A 21,295-nucleotide genomic window follows, 5' to 3' on the forward strand; every position below is an offset into this window, starting at 1 on the left:
ACACTTTGATCGCACCTAATTAGCCTGTCATATTAAGTACAATTTTCTCTTGATGGTTACTTTTTGCATTTTTCTCATTGATCTATATGTGCTTTGGAAAAATTACACTGTTCAAATAATATACTATTTATTGTTATTTAATATGACATTCAGCATCATTTATAGAATTTGGGTATGGGGCCTCTGTTTGGAAACTCAATTATAACATTGTTTCTATGGGAAAATCAAAATAAATTTTCAACACTGCAACTTAATGTGCTTTTTTCAGGCATGTTCTCTGCTGTGAACATAGGGTCTAACTTGTACTATAAAGTATACATCATGACTACATTCAGAATCATTTACCCATGTAGTCAAATTAATGACTGGGGATAATAATATCAATTTAGAAATAAAATTGTCTGTGTTTGAAAAGGAAATGTGGGAGTTCCTTCATTTTCAAATAATGAAAGACATTTGTAATACAAATACAGAAACAAAAACAAAAAACAAAAAAATAAAAGCTCAACCATAGTGAAGATCACGACTAGTAGCAGGATGCCAGTTAGAATGAGGACGTGATAATAGACATTTACAGAATTTGCTTCTAATTGATGTTCTGATTCCAAACTCAATATAAAAAGTTGTGCAGGTTTTGGTGGGCATGGTCCGTCAGCTCTGCAGGTTGTGAACACTGTAACTAGAAAAAAGCAGCATGAGTTTGAGTGACATGAAATAATGAAACTGCTTTTGAATGTTAGGAGGAATTCTATTTGTGTTCTGAGTGGTAAAAATAAATGTATTTTGCAGGCACATTAATGGTGTCTAAAGTAGATCTTTGTTTAACTATCGTTAATCTTCAAACAACATTTAGCCTTTTTATAACCTAAATTTAAATTGTATGTTAATATAACCTCCTACACTGCTAAAATTATTTCTGAAACAGACATTTATCATTGACGAATTAGAAGTATACTTAAGGGTAGATATTGTGTCTGATTTTTGTATTCATAGCATCTAGCACAGAGACTGCTCGTCACACAGAAGGTGTTGAAAAATTACTTTTGTGTTTCAGGGTGCAAACTCTATGTTCAGAATATATGAGGTCCTGCATTTCTCTCTGAAACAGTATTTTTATGTCCGTGTAAGAGCACTTAAGAAGTGCAGAACATTTTGCCTCTATTTTCCTATTTTTTCCATCAAACTATATCCATGAGTGTCTTAGAAAACCCTCTCTCATGTGCAACTAAGCTGAGATGATTTCATTTTTCTGGATTATATGCAGGGACTACGTTTTATTAGTCTCTGTTTTCTCAGAATCTGGCACATAATAGGTACCTGGCACATGGTAAATGCTCAATTAAGTTGGTTGACTGAAAGAATGAGTGAGTAAGACCAAACTCTGTGCGGTGTTAAATCTCATTAGACTGGCGTTCGGCCCTAAGAATATCAGGTGTGGAACAACAGCTATGTGTCTGACTCTGTACTACCGCCACGGATATAAAGGGATGCACGGCAGACCCACCCAGCCTAAAGGACGCAGCTATGCAAACAGGTCAAATAGCGTAATGCATGTACTATGAACACAACGTAAAAGAAGAGCCATGTAAGTACAGGTAAAGGGGAAATTTTTTTTAGATGAAGTACTACTTAGGTTGGGGCTTGAAAATAAGAAAAATGGATGCAGAAGTTTTGGTTAAAAGTTAACCAAAGAAGAAATCTTCAGAATAACATGTTTAACATGACCAAGATTAGCCATAAAAAAGTAGACACATATAAGACTAGGTTGCCAAAGAAATGCATGGATAAATGCTAATATGTTATAATATATCCCTCGAGTTTAATGGTATAGCTCCTTCAGTAAGCAACACATATTTTTAGCCATCTGGATGAAAATGACAGTGGTGAGCTATCATTTTGCAATAGCCCTTGTTATTAAAAAGACAGAAAAGACAGAGAAGGGGAAGGAGAGCATTCTAGGTGTTACAGGATAACAAGTTCAGTGTTAACTAGAGTTTTGTTAAGAGAAAGTGGCTGTCTTAGTCTGCTTGGGTTGTCACAACAAAATACCATAGTCAGACTGGTGGCTTAAACAACAAATATTAATTTCTCATGGTTCTGAAGGCTGGGAAGTCCAAGATCAAGATGCCAGCTGACTCAGTTTCTGGTGAGGGCTCTCCTGCTGGTTTGCAGATGGCAGCCTTCTGTGTCCTCATGTGGCCTTTCCCTGGTGCATGCCAAAAGCAGAGGAAGGGTGGAGGGTGCTCTCTGGTGCCTCTTCTCATAAGGATAATAATCCCAGCATGAGGGCCCCAATCTCATGACCTCATCTAACCCTAATTACCACCCACAGGTCCTGTCTTCAAATACCATCATACTGGGGGCTTCATTAGGGCTCCAACACATGAATTTGGTTGGGGAGGCGCAATACTGTTCACAGCAATGACTGAGGTAGGTTAGGCACATCGAGCTGGGGCAGCTAATAAAGAACAATTGTGCCCTGTTCAGGAGTTTGGGACATTTCCATTGTCAACAAGGAGCTAGCAAAGGTTTTTAAGTAGGGAAATGATGTGATCAAAGTATTTTTAGAAAGGTAACGTTGACGACTAGCATCTTTGGCTGCTGCTTCCTGCTGCCTTCAGCGACTTGTTAAGTGGCTAGTTGTCAGGAAGCAGGACCTGCACTCAGTAGGATACCGCGTATTGAAGAATTACTCATGACGTATTATTGGAAAATTGTTGCTAAACAGATTGTATTAAAATCTTTTGTGATAATCTTTTTTACTTACTACTTATCCACAGGAGTAATCTGAACCATGAGTTTCTGGCAATGGTTCCATGATGCTACAAAGCATTTCTTTGTATGAGTGGTTTTCTTCTTTCATCTTGTTGACAAATTAGTTCATCTCTTCTCCGCTCACTGTTGTGTGACTATAATTTAAAACAAATCTCTCAGGGCTATCGCCTGTAGCTCCACCTCTTTGTTTCATTACTCTCTTCATTTTACCTCCTTTCCTTGCTTTGGACCTTAATTTGGGGGTCTTCACATTTATTCCTTAAGAACATTTATTATTCAATAACCTTCACTATTTTTACTTAAGATAAACATCTTTAAGCTGAAACTGATCCTTGGAAAAGAAATGGAAGATTTTTTAAAAGACAAATAACAACAATTACAACAACAACCAAAAAAAACCCAGAAAAAACAATAAGGCCCTTATAAAAAAGGCAACATTTTGTGATCTGGTGCAAAGATAGGTGTAGTTTTTTAAAGTCATTTAGCTTATGAATAAGATTTTAAATGGCTTAGAGCATAAAGACAACTTAAAAAAAGAGGCATAGCATTCTTTCCAAGGGAAAAGCCCAAAGGGACCAAGGCATGAAGATGTCCTAGATTTCTGAGAGAGTCTACACTGAAATGATTATTTGTTTCTTTTTAAGTTGCCAAATTTCTAGGTCATTAGTGGAGGGCAAAGTTGTTACTGTCACTATCTTTTTTGTTAAGGTCCTCCCCTTTTTATAGTCTAGTAAATCTAAAGCATCAAATGAATACAATTTAAAACACAAGCACATAATCTGAGACTGTGGTGCCTTTCTATTATTTCTAGTAAGGAACATCCAGAACAGTAGCTGTTACATTTTCATTAACTGCTATGGTTTTATTATTCTGGGCTGACTGTTTTCTTCCCCATAGTTATGAGTAGCCCAGGTCCCTAACTTAAGCCCCTGTTTGAGCTTACATTTTGGCAACTTTGACCTCTCTTATGCTCTTGCCATCTGAATCTGGAAGGAAACAAATAGTTGCTTTTCATTCCAATTCAAGCTGCCATTCCAACCACAGTGAGCAGCAGTATGCGTTTGAGCAAATTCCAAAGCTGGCTTCACTGGGGAGTTGTGTCCTGGGAGGAGGGGAGGTCTGGGAAGTCTCCCTGAGAGTTGGGTTCAGCTACATCCTGCTTTATTGGCTGCTTCAGTGAGCATTTCAAGACAAAGCAGGACTGATTGTGTAGACAGGAGGTCTCTAAATTTGGTGCCAGAGAGTCTAGGATTCACACGCAGGCCCTATTTGGGAAACCCTGTGTACTGTCCGTACATCCTTTAGTTATTTGACAACTCTGTATGTTGTAAGTAACAGGCATACAAATTCTGTCCTGCCTCGTATGAGTTTTAATGACTTTCCTCCATCTCCCTCTGCCCCTAATTGGGGAGGAGGAGGGGATGACGACAGTTTTGCTTCTGTTTGTAATTAACTCCAACCTTCCTTTATTCTATATAAATTTGTGCTTCTTGACTTCTCTTTTGAAGTGGCTACAATATCTGCCGGGTTCCCTCATTGAATGAGTTAAACAAAATCTTTCATGCATGTTCATTTTTTATGTCTGTAGAAAAGTCACAAATTTATCCTTTTCTGGGAAAATAAGCTTTTAACACTCAGCTTTTTCATTGGGAGAACAAGCATAATAATATCTCCCTCACCTTCCTTCCTGAGTTTCGGGGATTGCATGTGTTACAACTCATGCTTACGGGGTGAAAACTTATCTCATCTACTTCTGTATTCCCAGTGTCTCGGAGGGAGAATCTGCACCAGAGCGCTCCTTACTATAAAATACCAGAGCAAGTGGGAGACATTATTATTATCAGATATTATTGGCAGCACAGGAACCAGCAGCTTCTGACCTCATTTTGAAAGTGGCAGAGAGTTCACATTAGGTAGCATTCGAAGAGCCAAAGGTGCGTTCATGTGCTGGGCAAATGGGGACACGGATACACCTCGTGGTTTCCAATTCCAGGGAAGAGGCCACGGGTGGCAGAAAAGGGTTAAGTGAGACTCTAAGAGTTGCTTCTTCCTTTCTGGGCCTTTTGCCACCAGGGATTTAGAGGTCACAAGTGCTTTCCCGACACAAACATCAGCTGGTCTAACAGTTACTTGTCATTCTGTGCCGCCCGAGGTGGGAGGACAGGCAGAGAAAGGGGAGACAGGAGGATTTCTGGTGTGCAAAATGTTACCGTGAACAGCAAGATTTGGCACAACACCTAAACACTGCCAACATTTATTGGCTGGATCTGTATCCTATTTTTACATTCAAATTTACTTATTTCCATTCCAAAATATAAATTCTAAAATTTTTAAAATAGGAAGCTAAAGCTCAAAACTCAAGTCACTATATAAAAATATTCCGTGATGGTTTTTAAGGCTCAACATTCTCTTTTCCACTCTTCCGCTCCCCCTGATCTCAGCATGAGCAGGTACACTGAACATCGCGTTCATTAAGCAGTACTAATGCGAGGGTCACAGGAAGGCAACTTGCATTTCTGAACACATTCCCCTACTAGACTGAATATTGTCTCTCAAAGATGTCAGGTCCTTATCCCTGGAATCTGTAACTGGTACCTTATATGGGAAAAAGGGCTTTATAAAAGTGATTAAGTGAAGGATCTTGACAAGGGGAGATTATCTGGATTAACCCGGTAGGCCTTGAATGCAATCACGGGTGTCATCATAAGAGAGAAGCAGAGGGAGATGTGACCCAGACAGAAGAGGTGAAGGCATATGGTCACTGAGGCGGAGCTTGGAGTCAAGCAGCCATAAGCCAAGGGAGGCCAGCGGCGTCAGGAGCTGCGAGAGACAAGGAAGGGATTTTCCCCCAGAGCGTCCCGAGGAGGGCAGCCCTGCCAGCACATCCATTCCACCCCAGTGGAACTGCTATCAAACTTCTGGCTACCAGAATGGGAGAGAATACATCTCTGTTGTATTAAGCCACCATGTTTGTGGTCAGATTGGGTAACTTAAACAACACAATTTTATTTTCTCACTGCTTTGGAGCCTAGAAGTTCAAGATAAAGGTGTCCGTAGGTTTATTTCTTCTTGGACTTCCCTTTGCCTTCACATGATCGTCCTTCTGTGCACACTCCTGTGTCCTAAGCTCTTCTTCTTTTAAGGACACCAGGCATATCAAGTTAGGGCCAACACATAAAACCTCATTATATATTAATTACCTCCTTAAGGACCCTGTCTCCATATACAGTCACACTCTAAGGTCTGGGGGCTAGAACTTCAAATGTGAATTTTGAGGGAGATACAGTTCTATCCATATCACTAAGTAACATTATTATCTTCATTTCTACTCATGAGGAAAGACTAAAGGGCAAAAATTTAACATCGCACAGCTGAGAGGTCCAGGAGCTTGGGTTTGAAATAAAGTTGCCCTGACTCCATTACTGAGCTCTTAAAAACAAAAACAAAAACAAAAAACAAAACAAACAAAAGTAAAGACTCAAAGGGATATAATGTCTTAGGAGAGTCTTGTTTTTTGCACCTCACCCCTCTAGTTTCTTGTTCATTAAATTCTATTCAAAGCTGAAGAAGGAGGTACAGTCTAGGCAGTCAGGATGATTACAACAATTAAAAAAAATCTGCTAATGAAATAATCACTCTTACAATTGACTTCTTGAAATATCATTTTGGGGACAAACATAAACATCCACAGTGAATTATCAGAGATATTTTTAGGAGAAAGTTAGAAATCTTGAATCATAATAGTTTGTTTTTATTCTTAAATAATGCCTCTCATATCTATTTCATGAGATATCACTCTCTTTCTTAATAAAAAGTTTGATCAAGTTCTAAAATGTTTTTAATGGGGGAGAATTTTCAAACATAACATCACTTGTTGAACAAATATTTATTGAAGATGACCTGCCAAATATTGTTCTAACTACTGGGAATAAGGTACAAATAATACTCCACAGAAAATTCCTGAATACAGCTTACATTTTAGTGGGATAAAGCAGATAGTAAATGATTACATGCCAAAATTAAAAACAGAGTATATATCAGTCATGCCTTAAAGTGCACCTACAGTTGACAGAATACAACTTAATGAGAATGGTTACCAAACTCCTGATTCATAGAAATAACGACAGATATGAATAGATTATCGCCATTTTTAAGAGTTATTAAATCTTGAATTTGTTATTCAGCATTAGATAACTAATAAGTTGCCTGTAACAGTAATTCAAGTATCTTCTCAGTAGTTAATTTGTAATAACCTTGTGTTTTTCAATTGGTTGCCTGATTATTTTATGTTAAATGTTATGATCAAGATAAAAAAAACAATTTCCCTCCAGGCAGTGCTTTGAAAGCAGTTGTTAATATATAGTGTCATTCTTAGCAGAGCCTGATATTCTGCGGAGCTACAGAGATCACTAAATGATTAGGCTCTTTCAAAGGACTGTGAATTCCTATCCACATTATTGAATTTTCCATGCTGCTTATAGAAAAGAGGGCTTGCACGTAATTATAACTCCTGAGAGGTGCTTGTCACACAGATATTCAAAAAGTGGGTAAGTCTGTTCCCCTCACTTTCTTTATTTTTCATAAGTTATTCTAACTTTCAACCAATAAGACAAATGTTTATTTTAATAGATTTATATATAGATAACAAATCTATCTGTTATCTGTTTTCCAAGCCATTAATTGACCTGAAAGAAGTTTAAAACGCATAGTGTGTATAACCAGTTGGTGGACTTTTACAGATGGCCATGGTCCCACCTGTTAAGGTGGGAGCCTCCACCACCTGAGGAGAGATTGGTGCATATTGTCCTTTCAGTCCAGAATACCTCTACAAGGAGGAAAATCCCCCATATGTCTGTATTTCAAATAAATCCATATTTATAAGGCCGGGAGTTCTTTGTAAAAACAACAATCCTAAAACAACAGCAATAAAAAACTTCTTGGAATTTCCACCTGACTCAAATCTTTGGAACACGTGATGATTTCATTTATTTCTGCAAAGACAATGTTGCAGGTCAAAACATAATCTAGTGGTAGTGTTCGTGATTTAGCTGCTAATCTTAAGAGAAATCTTTACACAAAATTATTACAGCACAGCTAATTTTCAACCGTGTTTACAGATTCCATGTCATCCTTTTTCTTCTTACTGGACTGTGAAGGAATTTGTAGTAGGGCTTTCTGACATAAGCAGACTAGCATTCACTCAGTGTTTCTCCAGGGAAGCCTGTACTTAACTGGCCAGTGTATTTGCCCCAAGGCATAGGACAGTTGTCTTACTCTACTTTTTAAACCTCGTTTAAAGTTGGTTCCTCAGACAATTTGAAGTGGTAGTTATTTCATTCAGATGGAAGGTCAATGCACTGATCCCTTTAAGTGGACTTTTAAGTGGATGGCAGACAAGTGCAGCTTATCATTTCAATATCATATAACATCATAGAGCACTGGAAAGTTGACACATTATATCTCTGACCAACCTCAGGTCTTCATAATGAAAAAGGAGACGCACCGTTGGGGAGTTTCTGCAGGCACTGCACACACAGAGCCGCAGTTCTCAAAGTGTGGTCTCTTTACCAGCAGGATCAGCATCATTTGGGAACTTACTAGAAATTTTCAGGACCCACCCAAACCTACTGCATCAGAAACTCTAGGGGCAGGGCTGAGCATTCTGTGTTTTAACAAGCCCTTCAGGGGATTCTGATACAGGCAATAATGCTATAGTTTGAGAATCAGTGATATAGGATATTCCTACCCAAAGTATAAGATAAATCAGGATAGTGAGCCCCTGTTAGGTGTGATGCAAACGTCACTTAAAAAGAAAAAAAACATGACTGGCATTTGCACTTTCTCTTTTGTTGGCTTCTTGATTTCTCTTTAAAGTCAGAAATCTAAGGATCATAAAATTAAGTTGCTCTGTAGTTGAAGCAAATTTAACTGAAGGACTTGAAATGAGATTGTCTGGTAGGGGAGTGTCTTCAGAAAAACTTCCTTAATGGGAATCTGGGAAAGATATACTACAGAAAGTCTCTGTAAAATCTCTAAATTTTATCACTGGGAGAGAATGAAAGGGACAATCATATCTGCCTTTCTGAGGAAATGCCAGGTAAGGGAATCAGTTTGTCACTATCCATAAAATGACTTTCTGGAACTTCGATTGGGATTGCACTGAATCTATGTGATCCAGTTGGAAAGAACTGGCATCTTGACAATATTTTGTCTTCCTCTCCATGAACATGAAATATCTCTTTATCTACTGAGTAGCTCTTTGACTTCATCTGTCAGAGTTTTATCATTTTCCACATATAGATTTTGTATATGTTTTGTTAGATTTTACCTAAATCTGTATACATTTTATTTCCTTTTCTTGTCATACTGCATTAGTTAGAACTTCCAGTATGATTATGTTGATAAGCAGTGGTGACAGGGCATACTCTTGCCTTGTTCCCGATTTTAGTGGTAAAGCTTTGAGTTTCTCACCATTAAGTATGATGTTAACTGCAGGTTCTTTGTAGATATTCTTTATCAAGTTGATGAAGTTTCCCTCTATTCCTAGTTTGCAGAGTTTTTTTTTTTTTAAATCATAAATGGGTGTTAGAATTTATCAAATGCTTTTTCAGCATCTCTTGATATGATCATGTGACTTTTCTTTAGCCTGTCGATGTGTTGGATTACATTCATTGATTCTTGAGTGTTGAACCAGCCTTGTATACCTAGGACAAACTTCACTTGGTCCTGAGGGTAAGGATATTTTTATTTCATCTTAGGGAATTAAAAGAAGGGTAAAAGTGCAAAGGCAAAGAATGTCACTTAGAGCTCACTCCAGAAGAGCAGTCCGTTAAGCACCTAGAATAATCAATGTAGTTAAAATACTAGACATCAGAAGAGAATGGCTAAGTGGACGTATCCCAGGGTACCTGCAGACACACTCAGGCTGGGTAATCTGGAGAAGGTTTAACAAAGGAGCTACTGAAAAATGATCAGGCACAGTGGAGAGAAATCACAAAGGATGGGCTGTCTGAGGCTAGTCAGGGCTGGGGCAAGTTTACTACACTTAGGCCTGAAAAAGAGAGAAGAAGGACAGTTCAGGAAACTGGAAAAAACCATTGGATAGGAGACGTAATTTTTGGTGAGGGAAAGAAGCCAGTCCTTGTGAATCCCGCAAGGAGGGAGCTGAAAGAAGAGACGTCCTGACTTCACTCTCCTTCCTCCTGCTAATCTGTTCAGGCTCCCCACAGACCAATGAGAAGCGAGAAGACCGCTGAGCCCACTGATACGGACAGAGCTGGAGAGGAAGACGGGGTATAGCTGGGTGGAAGGGTAGCCTGGGACTCTATCACCAAGGGCTTTGAACCCTAAGTGGAGGAACTTTAACAGGAAAAGAGGATCCACTGATCATGTTTGGAGCTATAATTCAGCACCAATATGGTCATGGGAAGAATGGAGGAAGTTGAGATGAGAAGGAATAAAGATGTGAATTTGAATAACGATGAGTATTTGAGAGGTACCTTTTGCACATAAAATTAACAGAATGGATATACGGAGAGAGGAATAAAGAAAAAGTATTTAGAGTGCCTGCAGCCTTGCTGAATGGTGAGAGAGGAGGAGAACTTGGAAAGCAAGCAGGGTGATGAAGATGAAGCTCTTGCTTGTAATGGAGACACGGAATTTGAGAGCTAGAATAGCCAGGGACGATCGACTCCAGTGACTTTTCTCCACGTATGACTAATATTTTCACCCACAGGCAGCTTTAGACTGTCCAGCCGGAATAGAGAAAATAAAGACTTTGGTTAAGCATAAGTCTCATCTCATCCCAACTCTCTCTCAAGTGGTCAAAATCCATCAATATGTCGCTGAGAGCTACTGAGCTACCCCAACTCTCTGTTTCACACATAAGGAAGCTGAGAGAATAAACATTCCCTTCAAGGAGACCCAGCTTGCTAATGACAAAGTCAGATCAAGTCAAGGGGTCAGATGGCCTTACTCCAAACGTAGGTGCTGCTGGATGTATTATAAGGCCAGTTTAGAAATAAAGGTTTATGGGTGGAAAGAGATGTAAGGAGTAGAAATAAAAATTAGGGGGTCACTTATAAACATCAGAGCTGAAGCTGAAGCTGTGATTATGAGGCAAAGCCTTGATTAGTAGCAATTAGCCCAAAAAACTGGAATCCATAGATACCAAAAATGTATCCCACATTCTACTTTATGGAAAAATGAGGTAAATTACAAGCTTTTAATATTATTTTGTTAAAAAAAACCAGCTTTTCTTTTATTGAGGTATAGTTGATGTACATTACAGTATTATAAAAGTTTCAGGTAAAATACAGTTTCTACAGAGAATCTTTAGAACAGCACTAGTCCTACTCCACCTACAACTGGGTAAGATGAGATTTTATTCATTCACAATTTCAACAAGTTTCTATTGAGATCTTTATCAGGTGCTGGGCTATAGCAGTAAACAAAATAAAATTTCAGCTCTTAGGGAGTTGATTTTCCATTGAGGAAGACAGAGAAAATGTACAAAATGAATATATATCAGATGGGGATGAGAGTTTGGAGAAAAGAAGGCAATAAAGGCGCTAGAATGACAGTGGTAGAAGGGAAGGGTGCAATTTTGTGTCGGATTCTCCAGTGGGCCTCACTGATAACGTTGAAACTGGAGCAGAGGCACAAAGGACATGAGGCAGTGGGCTATGCGAGTACCTGGGGCAAAAGCATTGCACACAGAGGGAAGAGTCATTTCAAAGGCTCCAAGAAAGCCTGCTTGGCAAGTTCCAGGTACAAAAAGCATCCTGAGGATGGAAGGGAGGGATAGATGGGGAGTATGGGTGATGAGGACAGAGAGGTCACAGGGGCCCACATCGGCTTGGGCCTTCCAGCCCTTATGAGGACTAGGTTTCTCCCTGAGTGAGCTGAATACTCATGAGAGAATTTGCACAGAGGTAGGACACTGTGTGCCCTGTCTTAAAAGAATCATACTGATGGCTGTGTAGGAAAAGATGTGAGGAGGCTGTCAAATAACCCAGTGGGAGTGATTATGGCAGAGGCTAGGTGGCAGTTGGAGAGGTGATATAAAGTGGTTGTAGTCCAGATGTATTTTGAGGGTAGACTGATGGACCAGATGTGAGGGGTGAGAGAAGAAAAAGGCATTAGGATGACCCCAAGGTTTTCGGCTTGAGCAAGGGGAAGATGGAGTGTCATTTACTAAGATACAGAAAACAGCCAGTATGTTTATTCTTACACCATTAGTTAACAAAACTTCCAATCAACGATTTTTTTTCCTTTTATGGAAAGTTTTAGGAGAAGACTTTCCTTCAATGAGCTTATATTCCTTTAGTGAACGTCTGTAGCCAATACCATAGACTTGAACTCTGGGGAGGGTTCTTGGTAAAGCCTCCTATTTTGCTCATAGGAGAGGCTAGCATATCCATGCTTCCCTGTAGAATGATTACAAAGGGTGGATGGGGATGTTACCTTTAGTGTCTCAGTGATGCTTATTTAAGGAGGGATGAAGGGAGGGAGAGAGGGAGGGAAAGAGGGAGAGAGGGAGGGTGGGTGGAAGGAAGGAAGGAAGGAAGGAAAGAAGAAAGAAAATTAGGAACCATTTAACCCCAACTTCTTAAAGGCAGAGGCATCAGGTCTATCTATGGTCCTTTTTAGGGGGAAAACTAATATCACAGAGTGAGTGATATTATATTAATGTTATGACATATTCAAAAGTGTGGGCAGATGACATCCATATCGTAGTTTCAGAATGCAATAAATTCACACTTAAAATCCTTGAAGTACAATGTATGATAACTTAAATGATTACATCCTTCTTTCTTAGGAGATTTAATGGACAGGCTAGAAGGACAATGAAAGTGAGTTCTACATGCTGAGTTGGTGTTCATAACGGTAAAGACATCAGGTGTTATTTTCAAACCCTCTGTCAGCAGATAGCGAATCTTTTACTACATGGCAAAATTGATAAAGTTACACTTCTGTTCCTTTGAAATGTTTCCATTTATAAGTGTCCAAGGGCAGTATTTCACTATAACACCAAAAACTAGTGGGGTGAGGCCAGGGATACAGCTAAACATCTTAGGATGCATAGGACAGTCCCCACAAAAGGCATCTCGCCCCAAAATGTCAATAATGCTGAGGTTGAGAATCCCTGACTTCACTGTTGATCACAGCTCATTCCACAGCTCACATTACAACAGCCTTCCTTTCACTGAGCCTTACAGTTCAATTGTTCAACTCAATATTTGAGTGTCAAAGGAAGATTGGCACTATATTGTGTTTCTAGGATGGGAAGAACACACCACTTTGAGGTTACATGATTTACATCATTAGCTGAGTTGGAAGAATGTTTGATTCTTTATTAGAAACCAGCAAGCGTGCTGGAGTATGGCTTTACATAAGAATTATCATGAGGGTTAAGGAGTCTTTGAAAGGTTAGAGTCACCTTTGTTTCACGTCAAAGAGCTTTATCTTCGCATTGTTTGGTCATTCCAGTCCCGTGCCTATCTGTTTGGCTGAGTGTCAATTACAGCTGGCAATTCCACATGCTACACACACACATTTTAACTGTGGCTGCCAGACATCAGTGAGATTCACAGTACAATATTCTAGACAATGTGTGCCTGATATTTTGAAGACCATCTGTTTCATTTTAATCTACAATAGACTTTGCCAAGGCTTTTGCATGTCAAACGACTTAAAAGAAAAAGCCCGAAACCAAACCTTTGGGCTGTGTTAAAAAATGTTTTATAATATTTCTATCGAGAAATAATTCACGTACCTTACAAAACCCAGCCATTTAAAGTGTACAATTCAGTTTCTCAGTATACTCACAGAACTGTGCAACTATCACTGCAATCTAAGTTTAAAACATTTTCATCATCCCATAAAGAAATCTCACACCATTGGCTGTCACTCCACATACCCCGGGGCCCCTCTAGACCTGGGCAACCGCTAATGTACTTTTTGACTCCATAGATTTGACGATTCTAGACATTTCATATAAATAGAAGCACATAGTATTTTACTACTGGTTTCTTTCACTTAGTGTGTTTTCAGAATCCATCATTTTGTAGCATGTATCAATGCTTTACTTCTTATTATGTCCAAAGAATATTCCATTGTAAGTATATACTACATTTTGTCTATCCATTTAGACATCTGTGCTGCTTCCACTTCTGTCTATTGTAAATGATGCTGATAAGAACAAAGGCAATGACTTTCCTACTGAATTCATTGAATTCCTTGATAATTTTTTAACAAAGAAATAGTTGCATTTTCTATGTTTACTAACATTTTAGAGAAGGAAATAGCAGCCTTTTTTTGTGTTTTTTTATTCACTTGGCTCAAGAGATTTTGGAATTTAACACTATACGTTTTGGGAGAAAGAAAAACAAATCTAAAATGGGAAATACTACAGTGACTTAATTACAGGATTTAAGAATCTTAAAGTTCATGTGTACTTAAAAAAGACTCCTAGCCTTTTCTTAAAATCTGTTGAAATGATTTCACTCTCTCCTTTGAGAACTTTGTGTTCAAAAATTCCTTCCTCGTGGATTATCAAAAATTGTACTGGCTGCTATAGGCCCCTCCTTGTCTGCATTCAGTAAACTAGCTTCTCCCCACTGACATCTTGATACAGGGTGAAATTCTTCACCACACCTTCCTTGCATGATAGTATGAGTAGCTCCCATATTCACTTACCTAGGTGACATGTGACTGTCACACAATGGATGGGAATATAAGGGTGTGAGTGTTGATCTGCATATTAGATTAAGAGGAAGCTTACTTTCTCTTTTATAAATAATCCCCCACTTAGTTTACATTCCAGTGTCTTCTTTCCACATCTTAATGGATATCCTTGCCTATTCCTGGAATGTGTACATGCCACACTGGACACCACTAACAGGCCAGTGATACTCATAAATTATCTTTTTTTTTTTTTTTTTTGGCGCAACCTTTATTTTTAACTTGTTTAGGTCATGGCTAAACAATTTTGGGTATGTTTTCTTAGAAACATTACAGTGCTATTTAAAAGTGGTAGCATAAATTAAATCACCCATTTGCTCTTCCAAGGGTGGTTTATGAGTCAGGGTTTGACCAGAGAAACAAAACTAGTAGGAGATACTTAGGATTTACTGCAAGGCATTCATTGGCTTACATGATCGTGGAGGCTGGTTAGGGAAGTCCCAGATCCGTACGGCAGGCAGGCCATTAGGAAGGACAGGCTGGAACACAGGTAGGAGTGGAAGCTGCTGCCCACAGATGGACATTCTTCTGGGAAGTTTTGCTTCCACTTCAAAGGCTTTTTAACTGATTGAATCAAACCCACTCAGGTCACCTAGAATAATCTCCCTTAAAGTTGGCTGATTATATACTTTAATCATATCTACAAAACACTTTCACAGCAACACATAGTGCTTGATTGAATAACTGGGACTACAGCCTAGCCAAAATGACTCAGAAAACTGACCATCACAGGTGACAATTATCTCTGTGGTCACAGACCAGTCAGAGTATCAGTTTACTTTCCATTCTTAAGGAGACAGCTTTTGGTTTAAAGTCAGCTGCTATATGCCACCTCAACCTTTTTTTTTTTTTTAAACAAAGTGTAAGATGCAAAATTATAATGGAACTCTTTGCTCTACAGTCTACCAAACTTACAGCAGCTTACACTGCTGCCACTGTGTGGGTGGACTTTTCTACCATAAGCCTTTGCCCATGACCACTACCAGCTCGGCTGGAAAACTTTTGTCCATTCATTTTCTGCTTTGTTCTTGATGAGGACACTGAAGATAATTTAAAAATAGGCTACTTGTAGTTGTTCTCAAACTTTTTGGTCTCAGGACCTTCATGTGCATCAAAATTACAGAGGACTCTATAAAGAGCTGCTGTTTATATGGGTCATGTTTTTGCCAGTTTGTGCTGCTACAGAACTCTCTCCAGGGGCTGCAGACTGTCCACAGTTTGGGGGGCTTACCCGCTGACGCTCATCTGAGGAACCTCTTCCTCTCAGGAGCCCACTGACTCCAGGTTAGGAACGCTTGGGTGGGGGTCTGGTAAGTACCCCTTTATGTGATGGTGGGTAAACTTTTCCAGTACCTAGACATACATGGGAAACTGAATGTGAGTGCAGGGTAGAAATGGTCACCTGCCGAATATTAGGGGCAGTCTGATTATCACCAGGGATTTAAAAAGCAAAAAGCACTGAGGAAGTTTTAATTAAGCAATATTCCACCATGATGCTTTAAACGGTTTAATAGCTAATCATTTATAAACATTCTCATACAATAAAGCAAGATCAGGAACTATAGTACATTCTCTTTTAGGACACAGGTTTGCACTTGTCCAAGAAGACAACATTCTGTGACAGCCAAAGGAAAATATATTCAGTATAGCCAACAAGCAGCAATGCTTTCATCTTAGTCAATGGAAATTTTTACAAAGAGTCTGGAAAAAATAACTGGATGGAGCACTCAATGAGTGGGAAGCTGGGAAACAAAGGGGCGTAAGGTGCCTTTATAGTTCTGAGCACAGAATTAGGGACGTGGCAAATATACATTGAATGGTTCTGAAAGAAAATAAGCACAGGTAATCCCAGTAACTATACCCCAAATAAATTATTAGTAAAGTGAGGAGGAAGTGGTTTCTAAGGAAATCTGGGCATAACAGTTTGCTCCATAAGGCACTGGAGGGGTTGGTCAGTAATCAGAACTGTGAAGAATACAAGTCACAGATCTGAAAATGTCCCGCGTATTGAAAACATGTCCTTGCTCAAAATTGTTCTTTGAATAGGCCCTATCAAGGGGGTAGAACATAACAGCAGGTTTACTAGAAGACAAAGATACCAAAAGGGGTTTGGAGAGGAAGCTCCGAAGGGATGGAATATTTGAAAGGCAGAAAAAAAAAGTTACTGAGTAATTTAATAACAACAGTCACCTGTACAAAGGATCATTACACAGATAATGGAGGTTAAATTTTATTTCTATTTTGCAATGAAAAAGCATAAGCTTTGGTTTCAGTATAACAAAGTCAGTTTTAATGAATAAAATCAGTCTTGAGTAACTGACATTAAATAATGGAATAGGGTCAAAGGGACAGTATGGGACCTTAAAAGACAAGGTATTCACATCTCTGAAGGGTTGACTGAAGGTAAGGGAAAGCTGGAGATGCCAACATTGGCCCCAGCCAAGTACTCCTGCTATCTTCTGTATGTGATACTGTCTGTTTTATAACTCAAAGGCAACACCACATATCTACTGTGAGACCTGAACTTCCTTTGAGGTTATCAATTACTCACATGGCCTTCCTCTAAAGGAAAGCTTGCGAATGGTTCATATTCAACCCTTATATGTAATAGCATTCATGTGAGGTTCACAGTGTAAAAGAGGTGCATGGAAATTCTTGTAAATTTTATAAAATACATGGTTGATTGATCCCACTTTGAAGAAACGTTACTGAAGATTAGATTTCCTTTATCAGAGTAGACAGGTTTAAAACGCATTGTTTGTACTGTTCCGTTTTAATGACAATTCTTTATATTGGTATGCCAGTTAGAAATTATGAAATGGCATATTATTGTGAGATTTTTTTTAAATTCCAGAAAAACTGAAAGATACCTTTTATTTGTTTCAACTAACCTGAGGTCTTTTAGCATAGGTGATTTTTGCATTTCTCAAAGATTATCCTGTAGGTTAATAAACATAAAGAACTGAAGCACACTAAGTCTTGGGAGAACTGGTAATTGAGAGCCGAAGTTTTAAAAGATACCATTCTTTCGTCCACTTAACAGGGTAGCCTGTGTTGATGATTAGTCTTGCATTGGTAAATTCAAGTTAAGTTTGGTAATTATTTGTAAAGTTTTTGTGGTGAAATGTTGACTTATCATGTAAAGAGTTTTTAGCTTGTTGTTATTAATATGTTATGAAGGGACCAATCCCTAAAATTGGATCCCTAAACCACAGGCCATTCTGTGAGATCTCATACAAAGAGAAAAGTTTGGGCTGCAATAAACACAGTAAAGCTACCTGAGTTTGAAGCAAAACACTAAGGAATTATGAGTATGTAGTTCACATTGTATATATATGTCTTCAGTCCTAGCACGCTCAGTGGATTCATTTAACAGAGATGTACCCCCTGATCCAAACACATTCAGCTCTTGAATTACCTCAAGTTTTTATCACTGGTGCATTAGTAAAGAATCCATTTAAGAACAACTATTAATAAGTACAATGATATTTCAGAGAATATAAAGTGATGGAAGAAGGACACAAAAAAGTCCTTCATTTGCAGCCAAGATGTAGGGACTAGATTTGAATTTGTTTTGAACAATTATTTGAGAGAACTATCACAACTGTTTTGAAGAAATAATAAATATCTATATAATGTGGGATTCTGTAGTATAAACAATTTTGACATCTTTTGTTGAGAGACTAAAACAAACAAAAAACAAAACCCACACAGTATGTTCTATGGATCAGAAATTACATAAATCCCCAAATTTTAATTTCCACTAAAATATTTATTTAATTGATAATATTTTACAGAAATAAATAACAGCAGTTTTTCTCTAATACAGATAGATATATTTATAGATATATTTGGATTTCTTTTCTTTTCTCTTCTTCTTTTTTTTTGTTTACAAAATTGAAGCATATCAAAGTGTTTCCCTAAAACTTTACCTCAAAAAGGAATATTAGGAAACAAACAAAAAGAAATACTGAAATATGTTCATTATTAAACTGCAACCATGGGCCTTCTGAATCTCAGCAAGGTATACAATTTAGAGAAAGAACATGAGATTTGGAGCCAGGGGACCTGGGCTCCACTGTTTACTTGGATGTGCCATAGGCACATTTTTCAGTATTTCTGAATCTCAGTTCTCTACCTTTAATACAGGAATGATGTTAATTATATCAACTTCACAGGACTGTTGGGAAAATTAAGCATGTAAATGTATAGGAAAGCTCTTTATAATATGTAAAGAGCTACAAAAATAATAGTTCTGTTTCATTTCATATAAAATAATCAATGCATATCTTCTTTCAACTGAAGAATAAGCACCAAAAATGTGTGTGTGTTTTCTTCAGCTGAATTATGTCACCCTATAAACCAGAATAAGAAAATGCACCTTAACTAAGCACCAAAGCCTCTTGGATAAATGTGATCCAGGGGATATTTCTATTACGGTTTTCTGCGTAACTAAGTAGGAGCTAATGAATCCTGAGGGTCATTTAAAACTCTGAAGGCTCAAAGAAAACAAAACAAATCAAAAACATTTGTATTACATCGAATGGCTAGGATACAACAAACTACTCCTTATTTAGCAATTTCAAAGTTCATTAATTCTTCACAGAAGAAGAAACACTAGGTTATTATGACTTGCAGTTATTTGCTTATGTGAATATGACATTCTCTTGTTCCAAAGATCAAACACTAGTCCTTGAGGGAAGTATTAGTGGAATGAAGTAACAAGCACTATCATAAATCAGATATTAGTGGTTAAAAGTCTAGTTACACAAGAACACGGGAAAGGAAAAGAACCAAAGACATCAGTATAATAATGATAAAAAAAAAAACCCTGCCATATTTCCATGTTATAATGAGAACTAAAATTATAAAATTGCAATATTTGCAGATACATCGATCTCAAAACACGTAAAAACTTAACCACAAGAAAACATAAAAATAGAGAAAGCAATTTAGATAATTTTAAGGTAAGTAAACATTAATACACTTTTAAAAAAGCTAAAGTTAACGGCTTAGACTGACAATACTTAACGCATAATAGAAATACTTAAAGTGCTCAATGTTTTAATTTTTAGTAGCAAGATACAGAGAAAGGAAATAATTGCCTAATATTAACTACTGTTAGGAGTTGCATTACTGTAAAGTTATGATTTATGGAGTTACAGTCTATACCTACTCAAAGAACTAGATGTTAATGTAATTCACTATCTTTTAAAAATATTACTAACAAGATATTGGTGAATCACGTGCTAAACACACTGAAAGCTCTTCCAAAAATGAGATCTAAGTTGGTTGAATATCCTGGGTCATAGAAAACTAGACTAGTTTACTTACTCTCTTATTCCAACTCTTTCAAAGACTAATCTTATCAAAAGAAAAGTACACATTTCCTCTCAATTCCCTCAGCTAGAGCTACTCTTTGGAACAAAAATAAATATTTTATTAGAAGTGTAAAATTAAAAATCTTTATAGATCTTCTGGAAACAGAATACTGAAAAGGACTCAGTACTTACTAGGACACTGTGCAACTAAAAAGGAAATAAATTCATTCAAATGAAAACAGTGTTTACTGACATCTACTGGATTGTTTTACTTAAACTTTATTCTATGAACTATGAAAGTTTTAAAATACAATAAAGTCTGTGGATTGAATCAAGTGTACTTCATTCAAGGTCTTCAGTTTCTTTGGTAAATAGGTCAGCCAGATCCGCCACGGTCAAGACAGAGGCCTCTGAATGCTTCACTGATGAGTTCGTGTGACTGCGGGATTTTCCAAGTGAGCAGAATCAGAAAGAAACCCCAAGGAATGAATTATTATATTTGTCTTTATATACTGTTCTTGTCTTATAATAATATAAGACATAATAATATAATAAGAACATTATGTTCTTATAGTAATACAAGAACATACTTGTTCCTAAGTTTTTGTAATTGAGCTGTAAGAACCTCCCAGAAGAAAGTAGGCAATGGGATCACTATTACAACGTGTTAAAATCAGTGAAGACTTCTGCACATTGTTTTCAAGCTTTGCTATAAAATGTTTCTTTATGCACAAAGAATAAAACAAAGAAACAAAACCCCTGCCAACTACTATTAAGGCCTTCACCTTACAATTTACCTTCTTACCATCCAAAATTAATTTGTTTCAAGAAAAATTTAACTCTTTTAACTACCATTTTATTGAGGCAGCTTAAATACAATCACTAAATTCTGTTACGTATGGAAACACCACCAATAAAAAGACTTTATGTTTGAGGCAAGACTCTAGTGGTAGCCTCTTTCTTTCCACCAGTAAAAGAGAATTTCTGATTTCAAACGGCTTCTTTGTTATGCAAAGTACCTTTGTAGAAACAATCCCATCTAAGAAAATCATCTCTTCTGAGTATATCTTCCATTCATACCTATCTCACAAGGATTCAGTAAGGCATTCGTTTGTTTCAAAATGACTTTAAAGAAAATAAATTATAGGATAAATATTAGGAAGGTTTATGATTCCAAACTTAAATTCTTAAAATTAGGGCTGTTCCACTTCTGAAATTAATATCACAATTACCAGCCTGGTTTTAATCCAGGCCTTCCTACCTTCGTGTGACTAACAAGTGTCATGAATAAATTTAGCAGCACCGTAAGTTTCGTCTTACAGATACCAGACTAAAGCTTTCAGGTTGGGCATGAAGACAGATTTCATTTAAAAAGTAAGCCCGTGTGGCAAAGGAATGTAAGATAGCGTTTTCTCCCCCAAAATACACATGGGTGATTTAAAGTATAATAGCTC

General features: G+C 37.6%; 1 protein-coding gene across 9 annotated transcripts in view; it reads right to left on the minus strand.

Annotated features, from left to right (window-relative positions):
- Positions 1-189: 189 nt before the first annotated feature.
- Positions 190-21,295, minus strand: part of SHPRH (SNF2 histone linker PHD RING helicase) — an 86,844-nt gene continuing 65,738 nt past the window's right edge. For 7 of the 9 annotated variants that reach the window (XM_014555545.2, XM_032485106.1, XM_014555544.2 and 4 more), the window contains one exon: positions 18,272-20,280. In XM_014555545.2, coding sequence (XP_014411031.2) covers positions 20,184-20,280 — 97 coding nt within the window. In that variant the 3' untranslated portion in view covers positions 18,272-20,183. Of the gene's footprint in view, positions 680-13,003; positions 15,874-18,271; positions 20,281-21,295 lie in introns of those variants that run through there. The other 2 variants (XR_004322045.1, XM_032485105.1) reach the window with 2 other exon arrangements.

Source organism: Camelus ferus, chromosome 8, assembly GCF_009834535.1.
Source record: "Camelus ferus isolate YT-003-E chromosome 8, BCGSAC_Cfer_1.0, whole genome shotgun sequence".
Taxonomy (NCBI): domain Eukaryota; kingdom Metazoa; phylum Chordata; class Mammalia; order Artiodactyla; family Camelidae; genus Camelus; species Camelus ferus.